Source organism: Engystomops pustulosus, chromosome 5 (genome assembly GCF_040894005.1).
Source record: "Engystomops pustulosus chromosome 5, aEngPut4.maternal, whole genome shotgun sequence".
Classification (NCBI taxonomy): domain Eukaryota; kingdom Metazoa; phylum Chordata; class Amphibia; order Anura; family Leptodactylidae; genus Engystomops; species Engystomops pustulosus.
Genome location: NC_092415.1, coordinates 34,281,331 through 34,306,605, shown reverse-complemented (window position 1 = coordinate 34,306,605; position 25,275 = coordinate 34,281,331). Strand labels below are relative to the sequence as shown.

The 25,275-nt window shown below is 45.2% G+C and overlaps 1 protein-coding gene across 1 annotated transcript; it reads right to left on the bottom strand.

Annotated features, from left to right (window-relative positions):
- Positions 1–154: 154 nt before the first annotated feature.
- Positions 155–25,275, bottom strand: LOC140132621 (carbonic anhydrase 1-like). The gene is made up of 7 exons (XM_072151606.1): positions 25,193–25,275; positions 21,564–21,761; positions 20,461–20,579; positions 17,491–17,586; positions 16,027–16,089; positions 656–811; positions 155–459 (listed from the first exon to the last, which is right to left on the bottom strand). Exons 1-7 carry the CDS (start codon positions 25,227–25,229, stop codon positions 340–342), a joined length of 789 nt encoding a protein of 262 aa, XP_072007707.1. The 5' UTR covers positions 25,230–25,275; the 3' UTR covers positions 155–339.

Sequence of the window (25,275 nt, the reverse complement as noted above, 5' to 3'; positions counted from 1 at the left end):
AATACTTTTAGTGTTTATAGTGTTTAGGAATGATATTTTCTTCTAATCATAGGGGGGCTGGGAACTTCAGCTCTGCTGTTGTGTAAAAATAAAAATAAAAATTCTGTATTTTAGTAATTTATTGGATTTATTGGATTTGATCAAAAACTGGCACGAGTCACCTAATGTAAAGATGAATTTATTGGATCTTCCTTAGAAATCAGACAGATACTTTTATTTTTTTTATAACTTTCCTTATATCTAAGGGTTTGTCCTGGAAAACATCACTGTGTCTGCTCTGCAGTAGGTGAGACCAATCTAAGTAATGATGTTCTGGATTGTGCCACAATGGCGCCATCTTTACGAGAAAGAAGCCCTGATTTCTCTGCCCTTCAGTGGTTGAGTTGGCCGATGGTTATCCAGGATTTGGGTCTCTTTTTCTCCATCGGTTGATGACAGGAGACTACGGAATTGGTTCAACTGCAAAGCAAAAGTAAATGAACGCATTAGTAATGTATTATGTGTGGTTAAAGTAATACTGGGCAGGAAAGATGTCACTTTTTGAAAACTTTAAAGACTAAAGATAACTGTAAGTAGATTTTTTTTGCCCATTGTTTCAAAAGTGAAATATTTTTGCGAAACAACGAATGACCAGGCAGTTCACTTCCTTTGTTACCTGGTCAGGGCTGGCACTTATTGGCTCTTTGAAGATAACCCAAGTGACGCATTCATTCAGCGGTGGGTGAGTCAAGGATCCAATGTAACTCCAGTAATCTTTCGATGCAGGAAGCAAGACAGATGGATCAAAGTTGGTAAAAGCTGCTTTTTTACCCTAAGAAGTGATAAAATATAGAAAAATTAAAGATATTAGTCCATTTGAAGAAAACATAAAAGATTGTATTTATAATATATCTTCATTATAAAAAAAAACTTCCTTTGATTAATGATAACTAAATAGATTTTTTTGTATTTCTAGTATGTGTCGAACTGACTCTGAACACACGCGTTAGTTCTAAGTCTAGAAGACAAACTGTGGCTTAATGATGGAGGAAGGGGCATGGATAGAGGACAGGGCATTGTTCAGCTAAAATTGTGTTGCATGAAAGCCAGTGCATCTGCAACAAAATCCCAGAGTAGACATTTGCTATATAACTGTGCAAGCCCTGTAATCCCCAAAAAAGGCACACAGCTCTGCGACAAACAAATGAGCCCCGATGTGTTTGGGGTACTATTTGTTTACAAGTGATAATGTTGGCAGTAGACTCTCTTCAACTAAAGTAAGCCAAAAACAATACATTTGTAGCAGTTTAATAGAAAACAGCATAATAGTCATCTGCTATTGTTACTAGAGATGAGCGAGCACTAAAATGCTCGGGTACTCGTTATTCGAGACGAACTTTTCCCGATGCTCGAGTGCTCGTTTCGAGTAACGAGCCCCATTGAAGTCAATGGGAGACTCGAGCATTTTTCAAGGGGACCAAGGCTCTGCACAGGGAAGCTTGGCCAAACACCTGGGAACCTCAGAAAAGGATGGAAACACCACGGAAATGGACAGGAAACAGCAGGGGCAGCATGCATGGATGCCTCTGAGGCTGCTTAATCGCACCATTATGCCAAAATTATGGGCAACAGCATGGCCATGACAGAGTGACAGAATGAAGCTAGATAGCATCTAAAACATCCAATAATTGACCCTGACACTATAGGGGACGGCATGCAGAGGCAGCGGCAGCAGCGGAAGGCTAGAGAGTGGCATGGCGACATACCCTAAATGGACTCAGGCTTCAAACCAATGGGTAGCAGAGAGGAACCAAAGAAGGTGAGCAAGAAGCGCTCAAATAATATTGGTACATGATAAAAGTTTGCCAGTATATTTTGTGGATTACACAGCAGGGTGGCGACAAAGTTAACATGGAAGCCATGAAAACAATCCAAAATTCTGCCTGACACAGCTCGTTTGATAAGGGGACGATGTATGGAGGCAGTGAACTAGTAGTAGATTAAAGGTACTGCAGTTAAAACTATGTTAGTTGGTTCTTGGCATGGAGCTGGCGCTCCGCTGCCAGGCGAGCTTTCGCCAATCCAAGCCCCTGTCTCTAGGCTACTCCCCAAACAGCACTTCTAAGAACCTTTCGGATAAGATCAAGTGTAGTAGCGTTCTTATAAGTTTGGGATATGGCGGGTGAGGGGAATGTAAACATCTGCGCAAGAAGCGCTGAAATAATATCCGTAAATGAAAAAAGTTTTCCAGTATATTTTGTGGCTTACACAGCAGGGTGGCGACAAAGTTAACAAGTTTGATGTGGAATGCCCTGCAATAGCTCTTGGGCGGTGTGCCTTTTATCACCTAGGCTCAGCAGTTTGAGCACCGCCTGCTGTCGCTTAGCAACGGCACTGCTGCTGTGCCTAGAGCTACCGACTGATGGCGCCATGCCCACGGATGGTAATTCGGAGGAGGAGGAGGTGGAGGAGGGGTGGGAGGATTTGGAGGTATAGTAGGCCTTTGAGACCTGGACCGAGGTAGGCCCCGCAATCCTCTGCGTCGGCAGTATATGACCAGCCCCAGGGTCAGACTCCATCCCAGCCTGCACCAAGTTAAGTGTAGTAGCGTTCTTATAAGTTTGGGATATGGCGGGTGAGGGGAATGTAAACAGATGCGCAAGAAGCGCATGATGCGCATGGAGCTGGCGCTCCGCTGCTAGGCGAGCTTTCGCCAATCCAAGCCCCTGTCTCTAGGCTACTCCCCAAACAGCACTTCTAAGAACCTTTTGTATAAGATCAAGTGTAGTAGCGTTCTTATAAGTTTAGGATATGGCGGGTGAGGGGAATGTAAACAGATGCGCAAGAAGCGCTGAAATAATATCCGTAAATGGTAAAAGTTTGCCAGTGTATTTTGTGGACAACACAGCAGGGTGGCGACAAAGTTAACAACTTTGATGTGGAATCCATGAAAACAACCCAAATTTCGGCCTGACAAACCTCGTTTGATAAAGGGACGATGTATGGAGGCAGCTATATGGACGACTTTTGGAGGTAGCAATGGAGACAACGTGTGGAGGCTGCTATGGAGACAATTCAATTTGGATAGTGCCTGTATGTGGCAGTCCAAAAAATTTTTCAAACCAGAGGAGCAGGTAGGTGGCCCTCCAGAAAAATGGAATAGATTGAGTGCCTGTATGTGGCAGTCCCAAAAAATTGTTTAAAACAGAGGACCGGAAAGGTGGCCCTCCAGAAAAATTGAATAGATTGAGTGCCTGTATGTGGCACTCCCAAAAATTGTTTAAAACAGAGGACCGTGTCGGTGGCCCTCCAGAAAAATTAAATGCATAAAGTACTATACCTAGAGCCAGTGGGCCCTGTCAAAAAACAGCCAGTTTCCTCTGCTTTACTGTAGAAAGAGGAGGAGAAGGAGGAAAATGAGGAGGAGGAGGAGTGGATAAATTATTCAGGTTGAGCTTCCTTCACCTGCTGGAGATTTGAAATTAGGAGAAATCCATGCTTTATTCATCTTGATAAGCGTCAGCCTGTCAGCGCTGTCAGTCGACAGGCGTGTACGCTTATCGGTGATGATGCCACCAGCTGCACTGAAAACCCGCTCTGACAAGACGCTAGCGGCAGGGCAGGCAAGAACCTCCAAGGCGTAGAGCGCCAGTTCGTGCCACATGTCCAGCTTTGAAACCCAGTAGTTGTAGGGAGCTGTGTGATCATTTAGGACGATGGTATGGTCAGCTACGTACTCCCTCACCATCTTTCTGTAAAGATCAGCCCTACTCTGCCGAGACTGGGGACAGGTGACAGTGTCTTGCTGGGGTGACATAAAGCTGGCAAAAGCCTTGTAAAGCGTACCCTTGCCAGTGCTGGACAAGCTGCCTGCTCGCCTACTCTCCCTCGCTACTTGTCCCGCAGAACTACGCACTCTGCCGCTAGCGCTGTCAGAAGGGAAATACTGTTTCAGCTTGTGCACCAGGGCCTGCTGGTATTCATGCATTCTCACACTCCTTTCCTCTCCAGGGATGAGAGTGGAAAGATTTTGCTTGTACCGTGGGTCCAGGAGAGTGAACACCCAGTAATCGGTGCTGGAATAAATTCTTTGAACGCGAGGGTCACGGGATAGGCAGCCTAGCATGAAATCTGCCATATGCGCCAGAGTACCAACGCGTAAGAATTCACTCCCCTCACTGGCCTGACTGTCCATTTCCTCCTCCTCCAACTCCTCCAACTCCTCTTCTTCTGCCCATACACGCTCAACAGTGTAGGACTCAACAATGGTCCCCTCTTGTGTCTCGCCAACATTCTCCTCCTCTTCCTCCTCATCCTCCTCCACCTCCACCTCCTCCGATATGCGCTGAGAAACAGACCTAAGGGTGCTTTGGCTATCAACAAGGGAATCTTCTTCCCCTGTCTCTTGTGAGGAGCGCAAAGCTTCCGACTTCATGCTGACCAGAGAGTTTTTCAACAGGCCAAGCAGCGGGATGGTGAGGCTGATGATGGCGGCATCGCCATTGACCATCTGTGTTGACTCCTCAAAGTTACTCAGCACCTGACAGATATCAGACATCCACGTCCACTCCTCATTGTAGACTTGAGGAAGCTGACTGACCTGACTACCAGTTCTGGTGGAAGTTGACATCTGGCAGTCTACAATCGCTCGGCGCTGCTGGTAAACTCTGGATAACATGGTCAGTGTTGAATTCCACCTCGTGGGCACGTCGCACAACAGTCGGTGAGCGGGCAGTTGGAGGCGGCGCTGCGCTGCCCTGAGAGTGGCAGCATCTGTGCTGGACTTCCTGAAATGCGCACAGATGCGGCGCACCTTTGTGAGCAAATCAGACAGATTGGGGTATGTCTTGAGGAAACGCTGAACTATCAGATTTAACACATGGGCCAGGCATGGCACATGTGTCAGTCTGCCGAGTTGCAGAGCCGCCACCAGGTTACGGCCGTTGTCACACACAACCATGCCTGGCTTCAGGTTCAGCGGTGCCAGCCACAGATCAGTCTGCGCCGTGATGCCCTGTAATAGTTCTTGGGCGGTGTGCCTTTTATCGCCTAGGCTCAGCAGTTTGAGCACCGCCTGCTGTCGCTTAGCGACGGCACTGCTGCTGTGCCTAGAGCTAGCGACTGATGGCGCCATGCCCACGGATGGTCGTTCGGAGGAGGAGGTGGAGGAGGGGTGGGAGGAGGAGGAGGCATAGTAGGCCTCAAACACCTGGACCGAGGTAGGCCCCGCAATCCTCGGCGTCGGCAGTATATGACCAGCCGCAGGGTCACACTCGGTCCCAGCCTCCACCAAGTTAACCCAATGTGCCGTCAGAGATAAATAGTGGCCCTGCCCGGCAGCACTCGTCCACGTGTCCGTGGTCAGGTGGACCTTGTCAGAAACGGCGTTGGTCAGGGCACGGATTATGTTGTCTGACACGTGCTGGTGCAGGGCTGGGACGGCACATCGGGAAAAGTAGTGGCGGCTGGGGACCGAATACCGAGGGGCGGCCGCCGCCATGAGGCTGCGAAAGGCCTCGGTCTCTACTAGCCTATAGGGCAGCATCTCCAGGCTTAGCAATCTGGAGATGTGCACATTAAGGGCTTGGGCGTGCGGGTGGGTTGCACTATATTTGCGTTTCCGCTCCAGCGTCTGGGGTATGGAGAGCTGAACGCTGGTGGATGCTGTGGAGGATCGTGGAGGTGACGATGGGGTTTTTGTGGCAGGGTCCTGGGCAGGGGGCTGACTATCAGCTGACACAGGGGAAGGAGCAGTGGTGTGCACGGCCGGAGGTGAACGCGCTTGTTGCCACTGAGTGGGGTGTTTAGCATTCATATGCCTGCGCATACTGGTGGTAGTTAAGCTAGTAGTGGTGGAACCCCTGCTGATCCTGGTTTGGCAAATGTGGCACACCACAGTCCGTCGGTCATCCGGTGTTTCCTTAAAGAACCTCCAGACTTCTGAAAATCTAGCCCTCGCCGCAGGAGCCCTCGCCACGGGAGCTTCACTAGTTGACACATTTGGCGCTGATGCACCAGCTCTGGCCCTGCCTCTCCGTCTGGCCCCACCACTGCCTCTTCCAACCTGTTCTGGTCGAGGACTCTCCTCCGTCTCAGAAGCACTGTGTTCACCCGGCCTCTCAACCCAGCTTGGGTCTGTCACCTCATCATCCTCCGATCCCTCAGTCTGCTCCCCCCTCGGACTTCCTGCCCTGACAACAACTTCCCCACTGTCTGACAACCGTGTCTCCTCATCGTCGGACACCTCTTTACACACTTCTTCCACTACGTCAACAAGGTCATCATCACCCACAGACTGCGACTGGTGGAAAACCTGGGCATCGGAAAATTGCTCATCAGCAACCGGACAAGTGGTTTGTGACTGTGGGAAGGGTCCAGAAAACAGTTCCTCAGAGTATGCCGGTTCAAATGGCAAATTTTGCTGGGAGGGGGCAGACTGGGGGGGAGGAGGCTGAGGTGCAGGAGCTGGAGGAGTGCCGATTTCGGTGACATGGGTGGACTGCGTGGAAGACTGACTGGTGGACAAATTGCTCGAAGCATTGTCGGCAATCCACGACATCACCTGTTCGCACTGTTCTGGCCTCAACAGTGCTCTACCACGATTCCCAGTAACTTCAGACATGAACCTAGGGAGTGTAGCTCTGCGGCGTTCCCCTGCTCCCTCATAAGCAGGTGGTGTCTCACCCCGCCCAGGACCACGGCCTCTGACCCCTGCAGTAGTTGGACGCCCACGTCCCCGCCCTCGTCCTCTACCCCTAGCCCTCGGGTTAAACATTTTGAAAATGAGAGTTATAACTTGTATTTTTTTTTAACTTTTTTTTGTTTTTTTGTTTTTTTTTTGTGTTTTTTAGTTTTTAAAACCAAACGATGCTATCCTATTGCTATGGCTATTTTCTAGCCAAGTATTACAGCACACTACTATGCCAGATGAGATGACGCTGAGTTATGAAAAAAATAAACGTAAAATAAAAAAGGAAATGGCAGACTGTGCCTAATTGAAATACAACCCCGGGCCCTAATAAATTTTCCCACTTCGGTCTTTGCGATGGATATGTGCGTCACTAAAACACAGTGGTCGCAAGTCTGACTCCAAATTGCTCCCAATTTGATAGTAGATGCACTGCAGCAAGTACAGCCACCAGCAGATCAACCAGAAATCAAATATATATAACGCTACTGTAGGCGTAATTAAGACGTTTGTATTCTCCTATGGCTATTTTCTAGCCAAGTATTACAGCACACTACTATGCCAGATGAGATGACGCTGAGTTATGAAAAAAATAAACGTAAAATAAAAAGAAACTGGCAGACTGTGCCTAATTGAAATACAACCCCGGGCCCTAATAAATTTTCCCACTTCGGTCTTTGCGATGGATATGTGCGTCACTAAAACACAGTGGTCGCAAGTCTGACTCCAAATTGCTCCCAATTTGATAGTAGATGCACTGCAGCAAGTGTTAGGATAGGGTACACACAAGACAGGGGAAGGTGAGCCCTGAGCTTACCCCAACCTCTGTCCCTTCCTATAGCCCCCCCACGCTAAACCGTGGGGCGACTACTTGAAGACTCGGAATATACTGAGTAAGTGTGGATAAGGGCAAACACAAACAGACTGACAAACATAGAACATGAAAGAATAGTAAACAAGCCGGAGTCACAACTAGAGGGAACGTCAAAGGCAGAATCAGTAAGCAAGAGTCAAAGTCCAAAAACTAGCCGAGTTAACAACAATATAGATACAGATACTGAGCAATACAAACGAGCAGCAACCAGGGAGAAAGGGATTTTCAAACACTGGCACTGGGAACTAGTGAAGCTGCAATTTATGCAGCCAGAACTCCACCTCCAGAATCTGATAGGAGCTGGACAGTACCTGGGAATTAACCCCTCACGGTGCAGAATAACCAGGCACCCAGCAGAGGTTCAAAGTCCCAGCCCCTCCTAGACAGCGCGAGATCTTAGCAGCCGCTGCCCAGGACGAGAGGTGGAGTTTGCGCGGATACGCGCCGGGGTACGGAGAACGCTGCTGGCACCACCAGAAGAACCAGAAGTCCCAGCAATCTCCCTAGCGAACCTGACAGTACCCCCCCCCTGACGGGGGGCCTTCGGACCCCTAGATCTTAAAGATGGCTTCTGAGGGTTGGCCTGATGAAACAACCTGAGCAACCGTGGAGCATGAACATCTCTAGCCGGAACCCAAGACCTATCCTCAGGACCAAAACCCTTCCAATGGACCAGGTACTGCAGGGAGTTACCTACCCATCTGGAATTCACCACTTTTTCCACTTCAAATTCCAGATTCCCCTCCACAATAGATGGAGAAGGAGGGTCAGGAAGAGGCAACACAGGCTCCACATAGCGCTTAAGAAGACTTTTATGGAAGGTGTTATGAACCCGCCACCCCGCTGGAAGTGTAATCTTAAAGGAAACCGGGTTAACCATATGAGTGACAACAAACGGACCCACAAACCTGGGCGCAAACTTCAAAGAGGGGACCTTCAATTTAAGGTTTTTCGTGGATAACCACACTTTATCCCCCACCACAAACGTACCAGAGTTAGTGAGCCTTCTTTCAGTCTGTTGGACCATAGAATCTTGTGCCCTCCGAATACTCTCCCGAACTTGTGACCAGAGCGAGCGTAACTTGGATGCAATAGCTTCCGCTCGAGGAATGTTAGAGACAGGCACAGATGAAAAAGAGAAACGAGGATGAAAACCATAATTGCAGAAAAACGGAGATACCTGTGTGGACGAACTACAGTGGTTATTAATAGCAAATTCTGCCAACGGAAGGAATTTCACCCACTGGTCCTGACTGTCCGAGACAAAGAGTCGCAGATATTGAATCATCTCCTGATTCATTCTCTCGGACTGACCATTAGACTCAGGATGAAACGCAGAGGAGAACGACAGATTAACTTCCAGTCTAGAACAGAATGCTCGCCAAAATTTGGAAACAAATTGTACGCCCCTATCAGACACAATATCATCTGGTATACCATGGAGGCGTACAATATTCTGTATAAACAAATCAGCCAATTCTTCAGCTGAGGGTAACTTTTTTAATGGAACAAAGTGTCCCATCTTGGAGAAACGGTCCACTACCACCCAAATCACTGTATAGCCTTGAGATGCTGGCAGATCAGTGACAAAATCCATTGACACTTTAGACCATGGCCTGGTGGGAACTGGAAGCGGAAGAAGAGGCCCCTCAGGACGTCTCCTGGGAGTCTTTCCTCGCGCACAGACCTGACAGGCTTGGACAAATGTGTGCACATCTTTAGTCATGTGAGGCCACCAGTAACTTCTCTTTACGAGATCCAAGGTACTCCGCATACCCGGATGACCTGCCAATACTGAGCAATGCGTCTCCTCCAACACTCTCAAACGACAAGAAATAGGAACAAACAATTTGCCTTCCGGAAGGTCTTTGGGTGCAGATTTTTGTCCTGCTAAAATTTGAGAGGAGAGGTGGGAGGAGACAGCTGCCAACACAACACCTGGAGACAAAATATTACTGTCCGTAGTCGCTGGAAGCTCAGGAGTCCCAAAGCTACGGGACAAGGCATCAGCCTTCACATTTTTTGACCCAGGTCGGTAGGTGACCACAAAATTAAAGCGAGAGAAAAACAAGGCCCACCTAGCCTGACGTGAGTTCAAACGCTTAGCAGTATCCAAATATACTAAGTTCTTATGATCTGTGAGCACAGTTATCGGATGAAGAGCTCCCTCCAAAAAGTGTCGCCAGACTTCAAATGCCCACTTAATGGCAAGGAGCTCTCGATTACCAATATCATAATTCCTCTCACAAGAGGAAAACTTTCTAGAGAAATATGCACAGGGCCTCAGTCTGGTGAGAGTGGAGGACCCCTGAGACAACACTGCACCTACTCCTACCTCGGAGGCATCAACTTCCACAACAAACGGTAGAGAGAGGTCAGGTTGAACCAAAACTGGGGCTGACGAGAATGCCGCTTTTAAAGTTTCAAACGCTGAGCAAGCGGCAGGGGACCAGTTGTTTGGATCAGCACCCTTACGGGTTAGATCCGTGAGGGGTTTGGCGATCACAGAAAAGTTCTTTATAAAGTTCCGATAATAGTTAGCGAAACCTAAAAATCGTTGAAGGGCCTTAAGATTTGTAGGCCGAACCCAGTCCGTGAGCGCCTGAACCTTACTCGGATCCATCTGTACATCAGAGGGAGTCACAACATAACCTAAGAAGGAAACCTTCTGGACGCAAAAAACACACTTTTCCAGCTTAGCGAAGAGGTGGTTTTTGCGCAACCTGGTAAGTACTTGGCGGAGATGTTGCTGGTGAGAAACCATATCAGGAGAAAAAATCAAAATATCGTCTAGATACACCACCATAAACACACCGATGTAATCATGAAAGATGGAGTTCATAAAACCTTGAAAAACCGCTGGGGCATTACTCAAACCAAAAGGCATAACCAGGTATTCAAAGTGCCCCAAAGGTGTATTAAATGCGGTTTTCCACTCATCCCCTTCTCGGACCCGAATCAGGTTATAAGCCCCTCTGAGATCTAATTTAGAGAAAACTTGGGCCCCAGAAACCTGATTTAAGAGATCCGGGATCAAGGGGAGGGGACCTGAGTTTTTTACCGTTATCTTATTTAATTCTCGATAATCAATACACGGCCGTAAACCACCATCTTTTTTCTCAACAAAAAAGAACCCGGCCCCAGTGGGCGACTCAGAGGGACGAATATGTCCGATTGCCAAACTCTCCTCAATATAGCTCTTTAGTGCCTCCCGTTCTGGCACCGACAAGTTATATATACGACCCTTAGGCAATCTAGCATCGGAAAGAAGGTCAATTTTACAATCAAACTCCCTGTGAGGAGGAAGGACTTGGGACAAGGGTTTAGAAAACACATCTGAGTAGTCAGAGAGAAAACCTGGAAGACTCTGATCTTCCGTCACTACTGTACATAGTGAAACTCTGGTCAGGTGTTCCTTACAGAGAGGACCCCAATGAACCAGCTCCAGAGTTTCCCAATTAATTACCGGATTATGGATCCGGAGCCAGGGTAGACCAAGAATGACATTTTCAGACAGGTTTTCCATAACTAGAAAAGAACACCATTCTTCATGCATAGCTCCCACCATAAGCTTCATCTGCGGGGTTCGGAATTTGATCAACCCTGCCTGTAGAGGGGTCAAATCCGCACCCGACATCTGGATAGGAGTGGACAATGGAATCAATGACATGCCAAACTGAGAGACAAAATTATAATCGATTAAATTAGTCGCAGCACCTGAATCCAAAAAGGCGCGACCAGTGCAGGAAACAGACTGAAACTTAACCGTACAAGGTAAATACATTCTAGCCACAATAGGGAGTACCTGAGCTCCTAAGCAGTCCCCCCGACTACTGCTTAGGAGCGGAAGTTTTCCTGCTGCTGCCTCTTGGAACAGGTGTTGATCTGATGATCAGGACTTCCACAGTAGAAACAAAGATGGCGTCTCACTCGACGTTGCTTCCGCTGTGCAGGAGAGATGCTATCCAGCTCCATGGATTCCAATTCTGGACTACCCGGAGACGGACTGGCCGCTGGCTGACAGTCCGAGGACACCCGAGGTGATCGCCTGGATCTTAGGCGACGATCAACTCGGATGACCAGAGTCATAGCATCATCTAATGTCTGAGGCTCGGCATAAGCTAAGACTAAGTCCTGTACTCGGTCTGACAGTCCGGACATAAATTGGTCTTTTAGGGCGCAGTCATTCCATTGCGAGTCAGTCACATACTGTCTGAACTGGGCACAATACTCTTCTGCTGTCCGTTTTCCCTGACACAGAGATCTAAGGTGGGAAACTGCAAGTGCTCGACGGTCAGGTTCGTCATAAATCTGGCCTAAAGCAGAAAAAAAAGCGTCAAGAGAAGAACGGGATGGAGAGTCAGGTGGGAGAGAAAAAGCCCAATTTTGCGGATCCCCACGCAACAGGGAAATTACCACGCCCACCCTTTGAATCTCTGTGCCCGATGAACGAGGGCGTAAAGAAAAGTAAAGTTTACAGCCCTCCCGAAATGAAAAAAAATGCTTACGGTCACCAAAAAACACGTCAGGGAGAGGAACCTTAGGTTCAGGTATGGGTGGCAGTGGATCCTGCGGTGATGTCTGCCGTGGAACCTGCATAGATTCCTGAATTTGGAGACGGGAAGCTAGATCCTGAACAAACTGAGTTAGGGTCTGGACCTGAGCGACCACAGCTGACAAAGGCTCCATGGAAGGAGAGAATGTAGCAGGTCGGATACAGGATGCAGACCTATGTTAGGCCAGTGTTTCTGTTAGGATAGGGTACACACAAGACAGGGGAAGGTGAGCCCTGAGCTTACCCCAACCTCTGTCCCTTCCTATAGCCCCCCCACGCTAAACCGTGGGGCGACTACTTGAAGACTCGGAATATACTGAGTAAGTGTGGATAAGGGCAAACACAAACAGACTGACAAACATAGAACATGAAAGAATAGTAAACAAGCCGGAGTCACAACTAGAGGGAACGTCAAAGGCAGAATCAGTAAGCAAGAGTCAAAGTCCAAAAACTAGCCGAGTTAACAACAATATAGATACAGATACTGAGCAATACAAACGAGCAGCAACCAGGGAGAAAGGGATTTTCAAACACTGGCACTGGGAACTAGTGAAGCTGCAATTTATGCAGCCAGAACTCCACCTCCAGAATCTGATAGGAGCTGGACAGTACCTGGGAATTAACCCCTCACGGTGCAGAATAACCAGGCACCCAGCAGAGGTTCAAAGTCCCAGCCCCTCCTAGACAGCGCGAGATCTTAGCAGCCGCTGCCCAGGACGAGAGGTGGAGTTTGCGCGGATACGCGCCGGGGTACGGAGAACGCTGCTGGCACCACCAGAAGAACCAGAAGTCCCAGCAATCTCCCTAGCGAACCTGACACAAGTACAGCCACCAGCAGATCAACCAGAAATCAAATATATATAACGCTACTGTAGGCGTAATTAAGACGTTTGTATTCTCCTATGGCTATTTTCTAGCCAAGTATTACAGCACACTACTATGCCAGATGAGATGACGCTGAGTTATGAAAAAAATAAACGTAAAATAAAAAGAAACTGGCAGACTGTGCCTAATTGAAATACAACCCCGGGCCCTAATAAATTTTCCCACTTCGGTCTTTGCGATGGATATGTGCGTCACTAAAACACAGTGGTCGCAAGTCTGACTCCAAATTGCTCCCAATTTGATAGTAGATGCACTGCAGCAAGTACAGCCACCAGCAGATCAACCAGAAATCAAATATATATAACGCTACTGTAGGCGTAAGTAAGCCGTTTGTATTCTCCTATGGCTATTTTCTAGCCAAGTATTACAGCACACTACTATGCCAGATGAGATGACGCTGAGTTATGAAAAAAATAAACGTAAAATAAAAAGAAACTGGCAGACTGTGCCTAATTGAAATACAACCCCGGGCCCTAATAAATTTTCCCACTTCGGTCTTTGCGATGGATATGTGCGTCACTAAAACACAGTGGTCGCAAGTCTGACTCCAAATTGCTCCCAATTTGATAGTAGATGCACTGCAGCAAGTACAGCCACCAGCAGATCAACCAGAAATCAAATATATATAACGCTACTGTAGGCGTAATTAAGACGTTTGTATTCTCCTATGGCTATTTTCTAGCCAAGTATTACAGCACACTACTATGCCAGATGAGATGACGCTGAGTTATGAAAAAAATAAACGTAAAATAAAAAGAAACTGGCAGACTGTGCCTAATTCTACTCAAACCCCTAATAAATTTTCCCACTTTGGTGTTTGAGGTGGATATGTGTGTCACTAAGAGCTAAACACAACGGTAGCAAGTCCCCCTGCTAATTCCTCACAATATGGTACTAGCTGCAAATAAAAAAAAAAATAAAAAAAATATAACGTTATTGTAGCCCTAAGAAGGGCTGTTGGGTTCTTTTAGAATCACTCCTGCCTAACAGTAAGCTAATAGAACACCCTAACGCTTTCCCTGAGCAGCAGCAGCTCTCTCCCTAGCGGCATCCAGACAGAGAATGATCCGAGCAGCGCGGGCAGCGGCTAGTCTATCCCAGGGTCACCTGATCTGGCCAGCCAACCACTGCTATCTACGTGTAAGGGTACCACGTCATGCTGGGTGGAGTGCAGAGTCTCCTGGCTTGTGATTGGCTCTGTTTCTGGCCGCCAAAAAGCAAAACGGCGGGAGCTGCCATTTTCTCGAGCGGGCGAAATACTCGTCCGAGCAACGAGCAGTTACGAGTACGCTAATGCTCGATCGAGCATCAAGCTCGGACGAGTATGTTCGCTCATCTCTAATTGTTACCCTTAGAGTGCACAAAGGTATACTGAATGAGAAGGTGGTGTGACTTATTTTCAACCATCCAATATCTTAAAGTGTATTCAGACTATGGAGTTGAGTGTGTTTAAAACTGGATAGAAAGACCCATCTTGAAAAACTACATTCATTTTGTTTGTGCTTTTTTAATTGAAAAGAAATCTATCATTACATTTTGACATGATAAATCAGCTTCACTCAAGTGTCCATCTAAACATTGAGATTCTTTGGGGCAGATTTACTTACCCAGTCCTGTCACGATCCCGTGGTACATTGTCCTATGAGGATTCGAGTCCGGCGTGATTCACTAAGATCGTGCGCCCGAGTTCCTGCATGTGTCGCTTCTGCGCCGAGGTCCTCCGGAGTTCACCTTCTTCTTCCCGGGGCATGTAAGTGCTTGATCTTGCGACACAATTCCTTTTTTAAATTCCGTGGTTTGTCCGAATCCGTCTGGTTGTCCAACGGCCACAGCCCCAGATTTCTGTCTCATGCAAGCTGGTGCCGATGCAACACAATTTGGTCGCATGTGCCAAAAACCTAGGGCAATTTGGCGCAAAAACGGAAAACCTGACAAAGTGCGGCATTCAGACCATTAGTAAATGTGCCCCTTTATCTTCCTTATTTATGCCCTCTTTCATCCAAAAATCAAGTGTTAAAAATATGAAAAAGAGTGCTTTAGTGCCCTTTCCGAGCTTCCTCTTCATTTAACTGGCTAATACACCCCTCCACCCAAGCACTTTTTACTTGTCTCCTTGATTTTTACTTGTCTCTTCCCCCATTGCCAGTGATATCAGAGCCTTCTCTTGAAATATTGAACTATGCGCTAAATATAATGCTCAGCCACTGGCTATTCAGTGTCTCTTCAACCTAATCCAGAAGTGGCCTCAACACCAGAGCCCAAACACCAAACTGGGGGTGGTGACAAGATCCTCCTTATGTGCTACGTTGCGCAGCCATACTGAGTAGCAGGTGGTTGTGCTATCAGGATCTCATAGCGTATGTAGGAAATCTCAAGAAAAGTGGCTGATGTCAACGTCTGTGGGAGAAGCTCCGGAGAAGAAAGGAGGCTTGAAGAAGTGCTCTGGGGAGCATGTATTAGCCAGTGAAGCCAGAGCCCGGAGGGTAACACCCTCCGAAGCACTTCTGCCTCATTTACATATTTCCAAAACTGGATTTTTTTTTTTTTACAAAAGAGGGCATAAATAAAGAAGATAAATACAGTTATGGTACCTTGGTGGTCAGTTGGACAAGTGACTGAAGGTATCAAAATATGATGATAGATTTACTTTGAATTTTAAGAATGCCAAGTATCTCACCTGTAACTACAACTTAATGGAAATGCATGCATTTTATGCAAAATTTTAATAACAGCCTCTTAAAGGCTCATATGAACACTCAATGGTTTCAATGGAACAAGTGCAAAAAAACACCAATTACTAGTATGTTACCTTTACTTGCTGCCAACCATTCATCAGTGGGCAATACACAGTAGTTGGTGGTACTCTACTTGCAGGTACTGCAGCTGAGCCACATTGTGTGTGGGTGCCTTAGTATGCTCAGTAGCATATTTGTGTTTGCACTTTTTTGATAGGTCATTGTTTTAGGATATCCAAGTGACTTATGAATCCAGTGGAAAGTTTGGAATGTGAACAAAGTCTAAATTAGACACACCACTACTACTTACCTTTGTTTTAATTTGGCTTAATGCATCCACAACTTTCTGTAGACCACTATGAGCACTTCCGATCTAAGATTAAAAGAAATGCCAGTAAATTGCAAAAAAATTTAATCAGTCAATTTCATTATAAGACTCTTATAATTCTCTTAAAGGGGTATTCCTACAGACAAGATTCTTAAATATACACAGGATAACAAAATATCACATTCTCTAATTCTCTAATTCAATACAGTATTTCACAGATATAATTCCAACCTGTCTCTATCACTCCTAATGTACACAATTTTGGTTGCCCCGGGATCTGACAGTAAATCTTCTGATTATGGTTGGGCAGGACAGATTATTCATGAATAGCTTCTCCTCTCTGCATGATGCAGTGTGCTGTCTGCCCCTTACTCTATAAGCTACAGATAAGATAAGATCTTTATAGCAGGGGAAGGTTTAGCAGATCTGACTGTGTGTGTTATAAATGAGATGTAGCAGAGCTAAAGTGTGTCATTGTGTTTTATATCCATCTCATGGATCTCATCATCTCTCATCTGTCTCATCTCTCTTTTTCTATGTTTCAGATACTAGTGAATGTTCAGAAGCTAAATGAAAGTATAGATAAACCCTGTACCCTGATAATCTAAGCACATTGTCAGCACACGGCATCTCACAGCAATATAGGGATCAGGAAGTGTCTGCTTAGAGAGTCCCCGCCCACACTCTGTAATTTTACAATGACCATTACAATTAAGGGGGTTAAAAATGATCTTTATTGTGTATACATGACTAGGGGATTAAAATTTGAGAACTTTCTTTCAAGGGCAAACCCTTCTAACCAACAAACAATGTAATTCATGTTTGGTTTATTTGATACTTCATATCCCTGTGCACCACCAGTACAGGAGCTAGAGCTCAATCTATGATGAACTTTATCTGCAACATCTCAGCTTAAAAATTGGGACTTTCATTAGTTACCCGGCCTGTTACAATGCCATTAGGGCAAATTCTGCTGACGTATCCCCCATAGGGTCAAATCTTATTGTAATTTTAGCACCTCTGATGAAGCATCCTAACAATATAATGGATCCAACATACGTTACGTGTTATATTGAGTGTTGTCAGACTCATGATTCACCTTCATCACTGCTTCCAATCCAGTTATGTGGCACTACTCAAACTGTGTCCCGACAAATTAACAGTTTGTTAGGCTCATAAGCCGGGATACTGCACAAATAAGTTTGGTAAATACTATCCAGATCCAATTCTACTAAACCAGTCCACAAAACTGGTCAATGCCTGTGAATGCCTGTGCATTTAGTGACTAGTCCAATTATTTTAATAACGGATTAATAAAGAAAATTCCATTAATTTTAATTGTTTTATCCAGACAGGTGTTTCTGTATGCTGTATGAAAAGTGTAAACAGTATATGACTAATTGTGTGTTATTCCATTAGTTAGAAATTGTCATTGTAACCACATACCTGTAAGAAAACAGTCAGCACGGCACAGCCATCAAGATTTTTAGAGGCCTCAGCAAAACTGGAATATTTTTCTGAATTCCAGTGAACAAGATGAAGCTACGATAAAAGTGAAGACATTTACATAACACAATATTATTCTAAAAATCATGCTTGTTAAAGGTGCATTTATTTTCCATTTCTTCAAGGAAAGCAAATATTATACAATAACGGACCAGAATTTTTAGGGAAGTCTTTTTATAGAGGATACAAAATATTTTTAAAATTTGCCAAATTATATTCCTCTGGTCATAGCTTTTTCTATTCATAAGTTGATTTTACTGAATTCCCAGCATTTATCATACCTGATATAAGCACTTTGCAGAGGGGAGGGGGAGGAGTGAGCAGGACTTACTAGATCTCTATCCACCAGCATAGAGAGGATTGAAATTTACCATCTACCATCAGGTTTACTCATAGTAGACTGCCCCAAGTCACTTTCTCACTAACTCATTGGGGCTCATTTACTAAGGGTCCGTCGGACCCGACGATTTCCGGTTTGCGCCAAATTGGCCTGGGATTTTGGAGCACGCCATCGGATTTTGGTGCATCAGCGCTGGCTTGCATGTGACAGAAATGAGGGGGCAGGCCGTCGGAAGCAGGTGAACTCTGGCGGACCTCGGCGGGGAAGCAACGGAAGCAGAAACTCGGTCATCTTAGTGAATCGCGCCGGACCCGAATCCTCGTCGTACAACTCACTGCGGGATCGCGACAGGACCGGGTAAGTAAAACTGCCCCATTATGTCTGCTAGGGGATATTTTTATTATATCCTGGAAGAGGACAAATCTTATGAAAACAAGTTTATACAATTATGCAAATGAGCCAGAGTCTCACCGCCTACGTCACCAAAGCGCCTCTTGGCTCCACTGGCTGTTAATTTATGCATGTCCCCACTCATTGCAGCCTGGTCCCGCCTGTCATTCGAACAGACAGCCAGTGACATCACAATCGTCAGGTGGGTGGTGCATAAATTAACAGCCAGTGGAGCCAAAGGTGTAGGCCATTTCCAGTATTTTATAAACATGTTTTCAGAAGATTTGTGCTGTTCCAGGATACAATAAACACGGTTCCATCCCCTACAAGACATAACGTGCAAGTGAGATAGGGCCGTCTACTATCTGTAAATCTGTGAAGATTACAAATCACATAATCTCTAGAAACAGTGTTATTCCTCATACACACATACACTAGATTACTGATTTTGCGAACATTTGAAAGATGAGGAAAACTTTAGACACCACTGACACATACACCTATTGCTTTATTAGGTGGTTGAAAGTAAAGTAGACATACTTTAAGCCTATATTTGAAAAATTCCATATATAGAGACAAAACATATCTAAAAATCTAAGAAATACTTATTACTGTAGTATAATACAGCAAGCACCCACCACAAAGGAAGAGGGCTCATTTACATACACCCATACTGACACTGCGCAGAGAGTGTCCTCGTGGGTCAAGTTATAAAGTATATATTGCAAAGTTTCTTATATTCATTTTATGCAACATTGTTTTAGATGTTAGTGACTACTATAAATGATAGACTGCTACAGTTTCATTAAAGGGCTTGGCCACTTAACCTCATTTTTCTTGTAATGTATGTGTAAGTGTGGGGGAAGGGATATTAGTTATACATTTAAAGTTCTGGTCCACTTTATTGATATATAAAGTGAAACTTCCTGTTTTTTGTATCATTCTTTTATTGAACAAGATATGTGGTACAACAAGAATCGGCATTGTAAGGCACAGAAATTGTACAAAAATAGGAAGATATAAGCGCCTCTCGCGCACGCAGGCGCAGGTGCCCAGGACTAACAATAGTGCATTTAATCAAGTCATACAATTTTAAGTACGCCTGTAGTTAACAGTTTGCATAAGCACATATCAATTTAATGTAGTTGATGTAGCCTTGTCAAGGATATGATATCCGTAGAATGAAAGCATCATCTTTGTGGAGTGCTATTGTAAGATCATAGCATCTCATCATAGAGATTATTAAATGCCTAATCATTGCCTATATTCCTATAGTTCCCTTTTGTTGTTGGAGAGGGAAAACCCCATCTCTAAGGAGGGAGGGAGGGAAGGTATAGGGAAGAAGGGGAGTCTAGTGTCAGCTAGAGAAAATCTTTTTAGCTATTTAATTACATGAAGGAGAGAAAGTCCTGTGAGTTTCTAAAGTCGAGCCTTGGTCCCCAAGTTTTAATTTGCTGTTCGGTCGTGTGATGAGTGTCTGCTGTGAGCTCTTCCATCCTATGTAAAAGCGAAATCTCCGAGAGGAGGTCAGAGCAGGTAGGGACCCTAGTGGATTTCCATAAGCGTGGTATCAGAGCCCTGGCCGCTATTAACACGAAACCCACTAGCGACTTTTTGGCTTTCGTGGTGGGGATCGGGAGGATATTCAGCAGTAGAGTAGTGGGTTCGTCGTTCAGTTTGGTGCCTGTTAGCTTCGCTATAAGTCTAATAACCCTGGCCCAGTGTGGCCTTAACAGATATGGGTCATATTTCCTGAAGCCTGCTTACAGCGCCAGCACTCATAGGAGCACGAGGGATATGCTCTATTCAGTTTGAAACTTCCTGTTTTTTACCTCATCAGTCAGACATTCCTGACCATAAAATGGCCACAGAGGGAGGGTCATTTGATCTCTGTCCATGAACGATCAACCGGCGATTGCTCATGGCCAGTTATAGATCACATGACCCTCCATCTGCGGCCATTTTATGGTCAGGAAATTCTGGCTGATGAGGTAAAAGACAGGAGGCTTCACTTTGCATATGAAGAAAGCGGAGCAGAACTATTATAACCTTATAACCTGCCCCCCACACTTACACACACATTACATTGGCTTTGATATTTGTATGGATGATAATGGTTCTTCATAATGTCTGTTAAAGAAGTGTGAATTGAGGGTTTAGAGTCATTTAAAATAAGTTACCTCTCCTGAATAAGACTTCCCGTCCACTGTATGTTCTGATCCGGCATCATTGGTTGGACCCCAATGGAAGTGGAACTGATTCAGCCTATAACTTGCTTGGAGTGGGCCTCCTTTAACCACTGCAATGAACATATAATGTTCCAGCCTTCTTACACGAATTCAATGCACGATGACCAAATTATGCATCGGTAAATATGAAAATGCCTATTACATTCTTAGCTATACTTTGCTTTTGATGTATATCTTTATTATGTTTGCCCTTTAGAGTAAACTGCCTTGATCCCAACTCTGAAAGATCTTTACCAAACACAATGTAAGACAAAGACTATATTCTCATAGAGACTTGATTTATATAGCGCCTTGCTGGAACGTTGAGAGAGAGTGCTGTTACATTATTATGTTAATGTCATGAGACCAGGGTAATGTCATCTAATGTCCTTTACCACAAACATTTGTAAATATCGACCCCATGTATGTATCTGAAATCATAGCATGCCTGCATGGAGGATGGGGAGAACTAGAAGTTCATGGAGGCATGCTGTGATTTCATGTGATCAAATATATACATGGGGTGGATTTTGCAAAGGTTAGGGTTAAAGGACCTTAGAAGGTCACATAACAGAAGTGCTGAATGGTGAGATGAGGCATAGGACATGGGGTCAGACCTGGGGGACCTCAACCCACGACGTTCCATGTGTAAACCCAACTTAGTGATTTGGGTCTGCTCAACAATAGTTGTCACATACTCCCTACTGAAGCTGATGCTGAAAAGGGGATTGTAGGGCTGTAGTGTTGGTTATGTATTTCTTCTTTCTTACATTTGCTTGTGAAACATGCACCACGCTGGTGGGTAATGTGTTGGTAGTTCACAATCACTTGAAACTAAATTTTAAAAAATTGTGCATGAACTACCTGAACTTGTGCTACCTATGGACATTCCAAATGGATTGTGATTGGAGAAACTGACTACCTCTATATCTGTGTATTACATGATTTTGTTATTTGCTTTTGCCTGATTGACTTTGCATTATTATCAATTATGTCCTTTACTAATATAATTATCTGATGATAAAACCTTTACAAGATATTCATTCTGTACTTACCTGAGATGTCAGCCGTATCCTCAGAGATCACATGGAATGAATGCCCAATGTTGATGATAGACTTGATAGAACCTGGATTGTAGTTGATACTAAGAGACTTTAAAGATGCATCAAACTTTGCTTCCTTGCTTTTAATATCTATTGGAGACTGGAAATTTCCCTGGGCAATGGGATAAGCTTTATGCCAATGATCAGGCCCTAAATGAAAAAATAAATTAGGTGAGTCTATCCATTCATGTCTTATACTGATAAAACATTTAGGGGTAGCTCTATGTCTCTCCATAGAAACAGACAACAAATAAAGTTTGTGGTCAGAGGTCTAATTTATACATTCTGTACCTCTTGTTCATTTCATTTACAGCCCTCAAATGAACAGACAAATACACAAATACATTTATCCAGGATGAGATAAGGAAAACACTTCCTCTTAGCTACCGTGTAAGACAGCCTCCTTACCATCAAGTATGACTTTCAGAAAGCCTAATGATATGATGCTGGATTAAAGCCAAACCAGTATATCTATTCCATAAGGATTCCCAATTGTAGACAGCACTGTTTCAATGTCTGTGCATCTTGTCAGTACAACTGAGCTCTCTAAACCAAAGCTTTGCCAATCAAGGCTGCCTTGCAGGTGTGAGGAGACTTACAGCCATTGATGCTCTTAATTAGCAAGAGAGCACTTACTGCCCTACCTTAGAACAAACACTCTTCCCTGGTGCTGGTAAGGAAAAGTCCTGGTAGTAAAACCATATCTCCTTGCTGTCCTGGGCGGCTGGGAGATTTTCCTGGCATGTCCCTCCTTGTCCCACCTCCTTCTCCCAGTCCCGATACACTAAAGCTGCAGAGCAGCCTAGGCATCGAGACAAGGAGGCTCTTTTAGCTTGTTGCTACCTCCACACATATCTGCTTCCCCTCTTTAGCAGACATGTGTACCTTAGGCTGACTTCCTCCTCTCCATCCTCCAAATCAGTTTCAGAACCGAGGAAGAGGAAGCAGGACTTCTTTGGGAGAACTGGGAAAGTAAAGTAAGACTTTTTTTGTTTAATACCTAGCAACAGGGAGAGAGCTCACAATATGAAGGGGGTGGAGGACACAATACGAGGGGGATGGAGTACAGGTGGCACAATATGAGCAGGATAGAGGGCAAGAACCATCATATGAGGGGTAGGGAGGAGGAGGGGGAAGAAGAACTGGGGCCACATTATGAGGAGGAGAGGGCCACAATTTGATGACAAGTTAGATAGGGGCTTCAATGTCAGGACAAGTAGGAGAGGGGTCAAAATGGGAGGGAGGAGGAGAGGGGCCACAAATTGAGGATGAGGAGGAGAGGGGCCACAAATTGAGGATGAGGAGGAGAAGAGCCTCAATGTAAACGAAAGGAGGAGAGGGGCCACAATGTGAAGGGAGGGGGGGGAGAGGGGCCACAATGTGAAGGGAGGGGGGGGGGAGAGGGGCCACAATGTGAGGTGGAAGAGAAGGAGGGTGGGTAGGAGTAGAGAAATCTAGGGCATTCTAAGTATGGGGAGATAAAAAAAAGGGGCTCACTAAGTGGGGGGCCATTATTAAAGGTAGGATAAAGGTAGGATAAAATTTAAATTGCGTATTATATTGCATTTCTGAGTTGTATTAGGGTATAAAATATGGATCCATTGTGGTGTCTGCAACAAGAAGGGGACATTAAATCAACTAGAAATACAGGCTACCGGCACCACCACATTCACACATCACATCAGGGTGAACTTCAGGTCCGAGAGCCGGGGTTGTGAACCGGATTACATGTAAGGCGTCGCCAGGTATAGCGATCAACAAAAGTTCAACAGGGAAAAGAAGCATGCAGCACTCACCAGTATCAGGGACAATGTTCGCTTTATTGTAGGGAAAAATTCATAGCAGGGAAGATGCACGCCACATCAGGGTGACGGGCCGTTTCGCGCGGAGTGCGTTTTCTCAAACCTCGAGGTCACCCTGGCGTGGCGTGCATCTTCCCTGCTATGAATTTTTCCCTACAATAAAGCGAACATTGTCCCTGATACCGGTGAGTGCCGCATGCTTCTTTTCCCTGTTGAAAAGAAGGGGACATTACCATGTGCTGTGCAGTCAGGGTCAGCTGCAGGTTTCAGTAGACCCCTGGGCGAGAGAGCCTCAGTGGGCCCCTTTGCAGTGAACTTACATGGCGGCGTTAAAAATTCAGAAACTAAAACAGTATCCTATTCCCCAAAACATTCCCTAGTTTATCACACAAAACAGCCTCCTCATGGTTGTTTTATATAAAGCCCCCCTAACCCCTATGGATTCATTAGAAACACCCCCTCTCACCGCCATGGATTCTTTTTGTACAGCCTTATGTGGGCCCCCCTTGCAGCCCTGGGATCTGGCACTTGCCCATGTATGCCCACTGTTGGCGTTGGCCCTGTATGCAGTGATTTAAGTGATACATTATATGAAAAATATCTGTGAATTCAATTAAGTGAAGTCTGTCGGATCTGAAAACATTGTGTAGGGCATTTTCTGAGCTTTCCAGACGACATTCCAAACCATCAATAATTTTAGATCAAATTTATCTTCATGCAATTAAGGATCTTGGTGCATTGTAGGCGGGGCTGTTCCTGTTGGTGAATTCACAACAGTTGCATTTCTGCAAAAAAGAGGTCCTTAGACCAAGAGTAAAGACTAATAAAAATTAACTTTTATTTCTATCATTTAATAAAACCAGAGCTGTGTCTGTGTTATTATTTAATAGGGGTATATGTGCAAACCAAAAATAATTAAAAACTTGGTGTGGTGGGAGTGGGTTTTTAATTCACACTGTAGAGAGAGGCGGGAGTTCGGATATTGCGGGAGTAGGTGTGTATACACAATTGTGCGTTTGTTTTGGGAGATCGTTATTGATCGGGAAATCGCTGATAGATTCTGTTGATCTCTGGTGGTTAAGTCGGGGATATTACATTGATAACTAATACCACGTAGTAGTCAGGTATGGGCTATCAAAATGTCCCACTCATAGGATAACAAGCTTCGCTTTTGGAATGTCTCCCAACAACCACACACTCATTCATAGGGTAGTTAGCTCCACTTAAAAATTATCTCCCAACAAGCGCACACACAGTTGTCACTATTTGTCTGAACAGCTTTCTCATACACTGCTACTTATTTCCTGTCTATTAAGAATTGTGAGATATAGGTAAATGCTCCACTATCCTCTAATCCCTAAATCCTCTCCAATTGATTTAGTCTCCTAGTACTTATTATCGCTGCAGTCCCACATATGCCTACTCCTTATCACCACTATTAGTTTATCACCACTATTAAAATTCTAAACGCTCAAACAGCCCCCCCCCCCCCCCCCCTGGCGAAACATGTCGGGGGGAGGGCTGTTTGAGCATTTAGAATTTTAATAGTGGTGATAAATTTAAATTTTCATTTTGAAAAGAGTGGTGCTTTTTAGTGATATGCAGCATGAAAAGAGCTAAACCGGTGCAGGAACAGACAAGGCCCCTCCCCTTGTGTACCAGGCCCTGCCCCTAGTGCACCAGCAACCTAATTTGTATGGATAAGAATGACATTTTCTCTGAAAGAGCAGATCACTGGACAGAGGAAAGGCTTGTCCTAGAAAGCTTACGAGTGCTTACCATTATGTGCCTCATAACCCCAGGCTGATGTGCTCATGGCTGAAGGAATGACAGGGCTTCTTCTTCCTCTGGTGATGGACCTC